Source organism: Oryctolagus cuniculus, chromosome 13, assembly GCF_964237555.1.
Source record: "Oryctolagus cuniculus chromosome 13, mOryCun1.1, whole genome shotgun sequence".
Classification (NCBI taxonomy): Eukaryota; Metazoa; Chordata; class Mammalia; order Lagomorpha; family Leporidae; genus Oryctolagus; species Oryctolagus cuniculus.
The window spans coordinates 77,848,083-77,859,662 of NC_091444.1; the positions used below are offsets into that span (position 1 = coordinate 77,848,083).

General features: G+C 53.6%; 1 protein-coding gene across 8 annotated transcripts in view; it reads left to right on the top strand.

The window, feature by feature from the left end:
- Window positions 1-11,107, top strand: part of LOC100350534 (6-phosphofructo-2-kinase/fructose-2,6-bisphosphatase 3) — a 96,993-nt gene extending 85,886 nt beyond the window's left edge. For 2 of the 8 annotated variants that reach the window (XM_070055806.1, XM_008248587.4), the window contains exons 11-16: window positions 503-632; window positions 1,644-1,706; window positions 1,816-1,880; window positions 3,288-3,461; window positions 4,887-4,909; window positions 8,879-11,107. In XM_070055806.1, the coding sequence (XP_069911907.1) occupies window positions 503-632; window positions 1,644-1,706; window positions 1,816-1,880; window positions 3,288-3,461; window positions 4,887-4,909; window positions 8,879-8,885 (462 nt within the window). In that variant the 3' untranslated portion in view covers window positions 8,886-11,107. Of the gene's footprint in view, window positions 1-502; window positions 633-1,643; window positions 1,707-1,815; window positions 1,881-3,287; window positions 3,462-4,886; window positions 4,910-7,444; window positions 7,498-8,878 lie in introns of all 8 variants that reach the window. The other 6 variants (XM_070055805.1, XM_002721687.5, XM_070055807.1 and 3 more) reach the window with 4 other exon arrangements.
- The last annotated feature ends 473 nt before the right edge of the window (window positions 11,108-11,580 follow it).

Here is an 11,580-nt window from a genome sequence, read left to right on the forward strand (position 1 = left end):
GTAGAGAGAGGAGTAGGAAGAAGAAGGAACTGAGACAGAGGACAGCAGGTTTATGTACCTTACAAGAACCACTTTGCCAAATGAAAGGTTAAATACCAGGGAAAGAAGGGGTGGATGGGTGGGTGAATGAGTGTATGAGTGTATGGATGGATGGATGGATGGGTAGGGGCGTGAGTGGGTGAGGGAGTAGATGGGTGAATGGGTGGGTGGGTGGGTGAGTGAGTGGATGGCTGGCTGGCTGGATAGATAGGTGGATGGATAGATGGAAGGGTAGATGGGCAATTGGATAGTTGGATGGGTGGGTGGGTAGATGGGCAATTGGATAGTTGGATGGGTGGGTGGGTAGATGGATGGTAGATGGATATAGATGGATGATAGATAGGTGGGAGAATGGATGGAGGGATGGAGGAGTGACAAGCTCTCTGGCTAATAATGACAGAAGACCATGGCACACGGTCAAGGCTCTTGGCTCTAACACCATGTCCTGTCCCTCTGCCTTCAGTCCTACCAGGACCTGGTCCAGCGCCTGGAGCCGGTGATCATGGAGCTGGAGCGGCAGGAGAACGTGCTGGTCATTTGCCACCAGGCTGTCCTGCGCTGCTTGCTGGCGTACTTCCTGGACAAGAGTGCAGGTAGCATTGGGCAGGTTGTGGCCTCGGGAAGGAGGGAGGAAGGAGAAAGGAGACTCTCTTGAGTGCGTGTGACCACAGACCCGTTGTTCTCACATGCATCTGCCACTCTGCTGAATGAGAGGGAAGGCCGGACACCTGCTGCAGGGTCCTCAGAGCCCAGTGCCTCCAAGCCAGCCCTTAGGAAAGGCTGTTGGGGGCAATTTGATGCCCAGTGGGCTTCACTGCTTCTGCAAACAGCCTGCTGAAAGCCCCTTGGTCCCCACACATCTAAGGGTCTTTGGGTTGGGTGTCAGGCTGGGAGGCAGTGCTTCTTTTCAGTTCACCTCTGAGTAACAAACAGCCTAGAAAACGCTCACAATACCACTAGGAACTTAAGTCCTGGTGTGGGTGTTGTGGTGCAGGGGGTTAAGCTGTCACTTGGGGTGCCCACATCCCAAATCAGAGTGCCTGGTTTGAGTCCTGCCTCTGCCTCCACTCCAGCTTCCTGCTAACACACGCCCTGGGAGCCAGCAGGGATGGCTCAAGTACTTGCGTCCTTGACATTCATGTGGGGAGACCTGGATGGAGCTCTTGGCCTGGCCAAGACCTGGCTGTTGTGAGGTTTGAGGAGTAAGCCAACAGATTGAAGCTCTCTCTCTGTTGCTCTGCCTTTCAAATAAATTAAAAAAAAAAAAATCAAAAAATCTTGTGTCTGTCCAGGGTTCGGCTGAATCCCTAGACAAACACAAATTGTTTGGGGAATGTCTTTAAAAAGCTAAACGCCCTGACACGTTGTGTGAAGATGGGTCTATTGCTTTGCTTTGGTTGTGTTCTTTTGGGAAGGTGTCACTTTCCAGGGCCTCCTGCCTTGTGCAGGACCGGCCCGTATAATTGATTTGAGGAGACACCCTCCCCCCAGGCCTGGTTTCTGAGGTTCCTCGTGCAGCAAAAGCTCTTGCAGTGGCTGTTCTTCATGTCTCCACCTGCCTGAGTCTCCTATCTAATTGTGGGACCGTTCTCTCTCTTTTTCAGAGGAGATGCCTTACCTGAAATGCCCCCTTCACACCGTTCTGAAACTGACACCTGTCGCTTATGGTGAGTGGGCCCTGGCCCCCAGGGTGGTGGCTTCTGGTGGCTGTGACACTACAGGCAGGATCACCCCCCTTCTCGGAAGCTGGCTTCTCATTAGTTCTTTCTCCTGAAGGTTGCCGTGTGGAATCCATCTACTTGAATGTGGAGTCGGTGAGCACACACCGGGAAAGGTCGGAGGTGAGTGGAGACCTCTGGAGACCCCCTGCTGGCCTTCGTCACTCAGAGGGCTCTTGTGGAGTAGTGGGACTGCCCGTGCTGCCTGGCCCCCGCCTTCCGGTGGTATCTCCCTGGACTTGCTTATCTGTAGTTGGCCTGGCCGGCTGCCTCCCGCAGCACCCCTGTGTTGTTGCCCTGGCTTCCTTTTATAGCTCCTCCAGATCTTCTTCCTCTCCTTTCTCTCCATGATCTCTTCCCCATTTCTCCATAACCCATGAAACGAATGGTAGAGAGGAAGACGCAGTCTTCCTTTAAACATAAGGGTAGCAGTTACTATTCCCTTTTCCTTTGGGGCAGGTAAAACTGTGCTTTTGAGGTCAAGAGACACTGGTTCAAACTGGACCAGCCATTGGCCTTGGCCAACTGCACGGGTTCAGGTGCAGAATTTCCAAGAAGTGGACAGTGTGGGGGGCATGGAAGTGGGGCAGGGGATGAGCACCCTGAGCGATGGCCAGCAAGAGACCCAGTGCCCACTCAGAGCTATTTTCCACCTCGAGCAGGTCTGAAATTTGGGTGCTTTGTCACATTGACTGAGCAGATAGATTCTGTGCCCAAGTTTGAATTTACTTTCCCCAGTGCCTGGCCAGGACTCTGCAGACCATCCTCTGTCACCACGCAGGGCTTTCTCTCTGCAGAGTTCCCCAGATGGGTGGAACAGGTGACTTCCGCCTTTCTAAGGAGCTCGGCCTGCAGACTTTGGCATTCAGAGACTTGTATGTGGCCACCCAGGTTGCTGCAGACAGCAGACTTGCTCTGAGGTTCCTGTGCCCGGGAACTCCTGGGACCCCCTCCCATCATGTTGTCCCTGGGATTGGAGAGCTGTGGTCTGGTCCTGGCTGGCAGGCTCGGCCTCCCGCAGGTGTTCTGCCTCTTTGGCCTCTGTGTCCCGTCCTCAGCCAGGGTGGTAGTTTGTGTGAGAACTCTTTGTGCGTGCACTGCAGGTCCAGGCTTGGTGGTCGGCAGAAAGGAAACAGCGCTGACACCTTTCCCTACCTGTCCTGTCGCGGGCTCTCTGTCCCGGGGGCTGGGAGCAGGGCTCTTCTGTCCGATCTCGTTCCCTGTGGCGATTGTATTTCCTTCCCTGCTTGGCAGGCAGACATCGTGGTGGTGTTTATCTATGTGGGTGTCTTTTGGAACAACCCAGGAAACAGAAGGAGTATGGAGGGAGTCCCCACCCCCACCCCTGCCCCCCACCTGGTCCCAGGGCCATTCCCTTCCTGGGTCAATCTTGTTGTATCCCTAAAATCCAGGAGCAGGGGGACCTTTTTTTTGGTGTGTGTGTGTGTGTGTGTGTGTGTGTGTGTGGCTTATTTACCTTCCCCTTCCTTGTAACTATCGCCTTCTCTCTTTTGTCTTTGTCTTGCTTAGGATGCAAAGAAGGGACCTAACCCGCTCATGAGACGCAATAGTGTCACCCCACTAGCCAGCCCCGAGCCCACCAAAAAGCCTCGCATCAACAGCTTTGAGGAGCATGTGGCTTCCACTTCTGCTGCCCTGCCCAGCTGCCTGCCCCCGGAGGTGCCCACGCAGCTACCCGGACAAGTCAGTGACTTACTTCCCTCTTCCCTGGGGGGGGGTGGCAGTGGCCTCAGACCTGGGACTATGCGCGGGCATGTGTGTGTGTGTGTGTGTGCACACGCACGTGTGTGTATGTGCATGTGTGCGTGACAAGAAGCCCTCCTGGAAGTTGAGACTCTGCGGGGGAAGGGGGGAGGGCTTCTTCCTTTGTGATGACCACATTCGCCTCCTTCCTGAGTGTGTGGACTTTACCGGGCAGCACCGGGCAGAGCAGAAGGAAGAGTCAAGTGTCTGAGTCCCTTGGCATTCATGAACCACCATTTCTAGAGCCATCTCCACCAAGCCCCCAATCTCTCTCCCTCCAGCTCTGGGCCCGCACATCTTTTCTGTCCCTCACTCTTGTCCCTTTGCTGCAGCACGGCTGGGCCCTGGGCCCTGGTGCCAGCACGGCCCTGAGGCCGGATACACAGGAGAGAGCCACTTTGTCACCTAACATAGTTGTCTTAGCAGGGGGTAAAAATCAAAGCTGAACGCAACCAGATTTCACTTCATTTCATTGGCTGTGGCTGTTAGAGGTGGGAAGGTTGTCACTTTTGAGTATTAAGATGGGTTTTCTAAAAAATCAGTCTTTTCTTCAGAGACAGTCAAGAATCTTTGCAAATGTGCAAGATGTAGACATCTCTGGGCTCAAATATGTAGGTGTCAGCCACAGGTCTCTCCCATCTCCACTCCCTACTCCAGAGGCTGAGTTTCACATGGGGTTTGTTTCTGAGATCAGTATGGGAGGCTTCAGCTCACTAACTCTTCCTAGCTTATCTTTGGTTTTCCTTAAACCCTGGAATGTCTGGAACGTGTCTTAGGGTAGGCGCTGTGGCCCCTGAGGGCATTTTATCTCTGCAGGCCTCAGTTTTCTTATCCGTAGAATGGGAGAATAATACCTACTACAAAAGGCAAATCAGATAAGGTGATTTGGGCCACACATCTAACCTGGTAAGGACTGGACTAGGTGAGATGGCAGCAGGTATATCCTGGAGACCTGGCTTGGGTTGCAACTCTGCTAATCAGCATGAGTGTAGGATTTTAATCGCCAGGTACTTCACCTGAAAAGACTCATCAGGTTTTAGATCTGAGGACTTTTTAAGGGTTGTATTTAAGTTAAGAGGCAGCTGTTGAGGGTGCTTGGGTGCTGGGCGGGGGTGTGGTTAACATCTGGGGCTGCCCTGACGTCGGTCAAGCAAGATACCAAGGCAGGTGCTCCTGCAGAGTTGCCAGGTCCCCGGGGACTTCTGGGAACCATTGGCTGATCCAAGTGTGTGTGTGAGTGTGTGTGTGTGTGTGTGTGTGTGTGTGTGTGTTGTGGGGGGGAAGGCAGGGTTTGCCAGGGCTTTGCCCTACCCCATGAGGTCCTACCTTCTGACTGACCTCTCTCTCCACTTTTTCTCCCTGCAGCCTTTGCTAGGGAAAGCCTGTCTGTAAGTATTTCTCTCTGCATAATTCTACTGCTTGCACCTCTCTCTTCCTGCTTGCCAGTTGGGCCTCTTGCCTGTTAAAATAGTGAAGATAAGGACAGTTTTTCTGAAGTCCGAGGTCTTCCGTGGGAGAAGGAGAAGATGGGTGTGTTGAGGGAGGAGCTGGGAATTGATTTTTTTTTTTTTTTTTTAAGAAAAGGGTGCAAGAGGCTGCTCTGTCCCAAGTGGCCATCGGTGTGGCTTGATATTGCTGTGGCCATAGGCTGCTTCTCCGCAGTCCCTCTCTGGGCCCTAGGTGCTTGTTTGTAGTGGCCCTGGCCCTGGTCTGGGGTTTGGCATAAACCCACATTTTCCCTCCTAGAGTCAGGTTTTGGTGGTGAGCTGAATCTGGGCCTGCTACCATTGGCCTCCCCAAGGGGCATCCTTTAGTGTTTGGAGGGAAAATGGACCCAGAGCCTAATCTGCAGAAGGAATCTATGAGGCTGTCCCCTGGTGGGCAGGTGGTGGGGCTGGACCCCCCAGGCTCTGGAGAGTCCTGTGTGGAAGCCATTCCTAGGTGGTTTTGCAGTGACGCCTGCCCAGCCGTAAGCATCGTGCTCAGGATTGGTGCAGCCGCCCCATCAGACCCTTCTGCCTGAGTCCTCTGCAGCAGATTTTGGTTCAGCATCAGCCTGGCAGCTGCTAAGTAGATAACTTGGCATCCCTGTGGCTGTCACGATCCCCAGCCAGAGAAGGAGCCAAGGCCTTCACACGGTAGAATTTTCATAGCAGCCACCATAAAATGCTACCCTCCCTCCTCCTCCAGTCACATCTCCCCTGCTGCTCGTTCTGTGCTCGTGAGCATCTGTGCAGGGACTCAAGGGTTTGAGAAGTTGAGCTGCAGAGCACTGCTCAGTTTTGGAAAGCGGGAGTGGTTTGGCGTCGTAGAGCAGGTTGTACTGTGTAGGGCTTTGGAGCTCAGGAGAAGCATGATGGCATATCCCTGGTCCTGGAATAACCCCGGGAGGGGGGCAGGTGAGGCTGAGGTTAGTGACGCACCTGTGGCCATCTGCCTGGCAGGCGGCAGCAGCACCAGCCCTTGAATGGGTCTCTGTTTCTAAGGGTTGGCTTCATCTTTTCTGCTGGCTTCTGTGAGCAGCCATGATACTGCCCTCCCTGCTCCTCCCCCAAAACTCCTGATCCTCACAATGCGTGGGGGCATGGCTGGCAGCTGTTTGCTCAGGTTTACCTCCTGCAGCCTTGCTTTTCAGCTGCTTCCTGTGGTTAAGTTTTGTTTACCCAGCAGTGAGCCTGTTGGTTAACTTAGTCTTCAAAGACAAAGCCACTCCCACAGCTCAGTGTCTTTGGAGCTGGCTTTCCAGTGCCTAGCCTACACCAGGATCAGGGTTCTCTTTGTCTGGAAACCGGCCCTTGGGTTTGGACCCTTGATGGTGTGGCATGTGGGCATAGCCCCTTTCTTCTGACCCATTGCCCGAGACTGCCAGGAGACTCCTACATGGAAGGGACATGCTGAAGTTGAACTTGCCCGTCTCTAAGACCAGTGTCATAATGTCCTTGGCTAGACTCTGTCCAGTTCAGCAAAAGCACATTGAGTGTGGTGTGGGTGCCAGCCCAGCTGGGGAGTCTGCGTCTTTATTAATGGGGATTCCGTGGGACCAAAATCTATGATTCAAGTTGAGGCTGGCTGGATTTGTACCTTGCTGGTGCTCCTGGCCACTGTCTTTGGAACTCTGGGCAAGTTAAAGCGATTCTAGGACCTACCTCAACTAGCAAACTCCCCTGTAAGCTGAGAGAGCTTCCTTGGGGACTTTGAGCACAAGAATGTAGATGCAGCACTTGGCACCTAGTACATGCCTGAAGGATGGCAGCTGTTAACCAGCAGGGAGGGCCTCGGTGGGCACTGCCAGGGCTCTCTGGAGCACTCAGACTCAGGAGAGGGGTTAGGCCTTGGGGTCTGATGCCTTTGACCACAAACCAGGAATGACAACCCAGGTCCTGTGCACTGCAGGGCTTTCCTGGGGCCCGGGTTAGCTGTTTGGGATCGAGAGGCCACCTGGCATCCACAGTACGTCCTTTTTCTTCTTCTTCTTCTTCTTTTTTTTTTTTTTTTAAGATTTATTTATTTATTTGAAAGGCAGAGTTAGGAAGAGACACAGGGAGAGATCTTTCATCCACTGGTTCACTCTCCCAAATTGCTGCAATGGCCAGGGCTTGGCCAGGCGGAAGCCTGGAGCCACGAGCTTCATCTGGGTTTCCCATATGTGGGTGGCAGGGGCCTAAGCACTTGGGCCATCTGCTGCTGCTTTCCCAGATGCCTTAGCAGGGAGTTGGATTGGAAATTGTGCAGCCGGGACACAAAACTGGCGCCCACATGGGATGGCGGCATTGCAGGCAGTGGCTTTACTGGCTGTGCCACTAAGCTGGCCCTGTACATCCATCAGTTTTACAAATGAACATGAAAAAGAAACTGCTGCTAAAGATGTTTTTTTTCCCCCCTTTTCCAACCCGTTTCTTCCTCTTCCCCACTGTGCGTGAAAGACGAACTGTCTGTCACATTTTCTCAAAGTTTTCTCCTTACTAACCTTGGACAGGTAAATGACCGGGTGCATGTTGCTCTGTCCCCTTTGCATCTCTCAGAGTCATGCATCTCAGCCCTAGGGCCTCTTGGTCTGTGTGCAGACTGGCCATTGTGGAGTATGTGCCTTCGTGTGTGTGTCAGTGCCCCAGGGTCTTACAAGCAGTGCCATTGTTCTGAGGTCCTTTCCAATGTGTCTTTCATCCCCATCCCTTGTGCCCTGACCCCGGGGCCCATGAGTGAATGCTGTGGACATAACCTGCCTTGTAGTCTGCCAGTGTCACTATTGCATCTCCATCCTGTGTGGGTGCTCGAAGCCATGGGCTTGTGGTCTCAGAGGGCAGGTTGGAGCCAGTAGCCATGGTGAGAGGGAAGCAGCAGCCCCTTGCTCTCCATTCCCACAGCTTAGCTGGGGCTCTCTCCCTAGACAGGAGTCTAGGTCATGCCCGGGAGGCCCAGCCTCCTGCAGAGGGTCCCAGCCACAGGATTCCTGAGTGCTGCCCAGATCTGGGCACTGGATCTGTTGCTGCATAGCCCTGCAAATCTCTCTAGTGATGTCTGTAGCCCTGGACCCTGGGTTCCAGCATGGGGGTGGCAGTGGGCCTCGAGGGACTCCATGCTCTGCACTTGCTCCTTTCAGAAGTCTTGGTGGGGACCTTCAGAATCAGAGAGAATACTTGCAAGCCTCGGGTGTTTGTTTTCCCGAGGAGTAGGTTCAGGAGGGTAAGGAAAGAGGCCCCCTGCTGTGCAGTGGCAGCAGCTGTGTGTGGCCGGGGCTGTGGGACGGGGCTTTCTGCTAGGGTCACTTTGATCAGGACAGAGATGGGGCTGCAGCGACACAGCCTCCTCTGCCTGGCTCCCGGCCTGGGCCTTGCTGCCGCATCCAGCCATCCCACTCATCACCTGTGTTATTGTCAAGCTGTGTTCCCAGAATCTGGAGGCGGAGCACTGGGTGGGTGGCCAGCTCTGCCTTAGTGGAGTCGGGAGGTGAGCCTGAGCTTCCCTGGAGGCCTCGCTCCACCGCTGCAGCCAGTGAGGGTCCCCTGTGAGGGCAGCCAGCAGCCCAGCTCCAGTGGACACTGGCGCCCGGTGCTTTGTAGCTCCCCAACCTCCCAGAGCAGTTTGGTTGCACCCATAGGAGCTGCAGCCACATGGCTCCCCTCCCCTGTGCTGTCCCCCTGGCCCCTGTGCCTGGTCCTTGTCTCTGTGACTCTGGGGCTACCTCCCGTCAAGTGCTGGGACTTTGGTTGGTGACACTGTTCTTGGGTTGTGCTCTTAGGAGTGCAGGGAGCAGGGGCGGGAGGGCTCGGTGGCGTGGCTTTGAGTCTTCTGCTTTAACACACACTCAGCAGCCCCTCATAACTCCTTTCCCTGCCCCTCTTGTCTCCTGGAAACAGAACATGAAAGGCTCCCGGAGCAGCACCGACCCCTCCAGGAAACACTGAAGCAGACGCGTCGGTTCCATTCCGTGTCCATCCCTGCAGCTTAGCTTGTGTCCTTCCATCTACCCGAGGCCAAAAACTGATCCCATGGACTTCCTCTGGAACAGGGTGGGGTGGAGGGAGGAGGGGTCTGATGGCTGAAGCGAAGCTACCTACGCCACCATGCCCCTGTAGTTGGGGCAGCCAAGACCCCAGAAAGCCACGTGGATTCATGGTTTCCCACGTCGAGCTGCAGGCCGCTACACTCTCTGTTCTCCTGGGGTTTTTGTGGTCTCTGACCTCAGAGGACCCCCTTGAAGCTTGGCGAGGATGGTGAGCATGGAAGAGGTGAGGGAAGGCCCTGTCCTGTTTCATTGCAGTGGTCTTGCCTTGTCGTGTTCATGGCTGGGGACACAGACTAGCAGAGGATCCTGCAGCCACAGGAGGGCCACGTCTTCCTTGCTGAAGGTCAAGGGACACTTAGAGACTTGCACGTGGCTCTTCTGTACATCTCAGCCTGGGCAAGTGCCTGGTGGAAGAATGGACTAGGGCACGTGCTGGGTTGTGAGGAGCGGGGTCTCTTCTCTGTAGAATTCCTCGGGCTTAGGACTCGCCGGTCTGCTGAGTGGTGACACAGCCTGGCTCTCCTGCACAGCCACAGGCCTTCCCCGGGCCTCACTTGGAGGATGGACTCGCTGGATGCAGAGGTGAAAGCTGAGATCTGCTCCCCAGGGCCTCCCTCTCCTGGGAACCCTGAGTGCCCTCTACTCTCTTCTCTGGACTCGGAAGTACCAGGAGGCTCAGTCTCCTAGAGCTGCTTGCTTTTGCACTTTGCTGTTGGTCTCAGAAGTCTGACCCACAAGTAGCACCTTCTCTTCAGAAACATGGATGTTTGGGTGTCAGAGGCCCTTGGGGACTTGGAGCCTCTGAATGTGGGGATTTGGGCCTGCCCATGAGATGGGGGCACTCAGAGCACTGGAATCGCTGTGAGACGACACAGAGAAGCTCCTGCGGGATTTCCCTTCTTTGGGGGCTTGTGTCACCGCCCGCCTGTCCCAGCCAGGCCTCATGCCAGGGGACTGTCTTCTGCACGTGTTTGTTGAGCATCCGCCGTGTGCCTGGGGCTGTGCCGGGACATTGGAGAACTCAAAAGAGTAGAATGTTGTCCTTGCCTTGTCTTCATGGCATCTGGAAGATTTCTGCCAGGGTTGAAAGCCGGTGCATGGGACATGTGGTTCTGAATACCTGTAGTTTCTGCCTGTGGGTTTTGCCTCACGTGCTGGGGCAGGAAGGGGTGTCTTGTGCCCAGAAGTGACACTTTGGGAACTCAGCAGTACAGCTTGTCCAAATGACCCCTTTTAAGGATGTCTCAGAGCTTCCAAGTGGCAAAGGTTACTTTTTCTTTCCTGCCTTCTGCTACTGAGCTTTGAGCTCCTCCTGCTTCTTGTACAAGGGGACAGACAGATCCCTGGGGTGAGATCTGGGGAAATGAGACACCCTGCAGCTGGAAGTGGAGCTCTTTTTATTTGTTTGCTTGTTTGTTTTGAGAGGAGTGTTTCAAGCATGCACATTTGCCTGGTTGAGATTAAGTGGGAAATGGGGGAGAACATGGCTTCAGATCCCATGTGATGAAGTGCTGGGTTTTTCAAACCAACTGGTCCAAGTCCCCCCTGCCCATCCCACCTTCTTTAACTGGCCGTCTGCCTGAGAATCTCTTTGCTGGATGACCTAACACTTGGGCTGTTTTCCCTCTCTCCCAGCATCTTGGGTCTCATCAGACGGTAGGGTTGTGTGCACATGCACACGTGTGTGCATGTGTGCAGGCCAGTCATCTCTGAGACAGGAGGGAGGGGCCTGCCCATTTGCTATTGAGAATGCCACTTGCTGGTCTCAGTCTGTAGCTGTCGGAGCTGTTGGGGCGTGGTGCAGGTACAATTCCCATCTCACCTGATTTCCCTGAAATCAAGACATAGATGAAGAATGCTTGGCCTAACATGGGGCTTTGGTGTGCCAAGGGCCTAGGTGGGGAGAGAGAGAGACATAAAGGACAGGCTGGAGGCATCTTGGAGGTAGTAGAATGCTGCTGAATTTGAAAGCCAGTGACCTGACTTTGGAGGAGACTGTGGACAGAGGGTGAGTGTGAGCTGCAGCTGTAGGACCTCTGCTTCTACTGAATCTTCACTCTACCCGCCCACAACCCCCCCCCCCCCCAAAAAAAATCTCCTGGGACCAATTTTCTTAACTTTGCATATTTGTTTTTGGGTGGGTTTCCCCCTCTGTATTCTGTCCTGAGACCATGGGCAAAAAAGAAAAAAAAAAAAAAACCTCTTCATTTTTGGGGAGAAGAAAAACTGTTTGAACCACACCAATGATTATCTTTCGTTTGTAATACTTGAAATTTATTTTTTTATTATTTTGATAGCAGATGTGCTATTTATTTATTTAATATGTATAAGGGAGCCTAAACATAGAAAGCTGTATAGATTGGGTTTAGTTGTTCATTGGGTTTGGGGGCCTTTTATGTGTGACTGATGACTTCTCTGTTCTCTGTATATTTGACTGAATTAATAACCTGGGAGGAAGCTGTGCTCACTTTCAAACAGGGAATGCCTTTCAGAAATTTGTATATTTTGCAGTTGCCAGACCAATAAAACACCTGGTTGAAATATACTGATGAA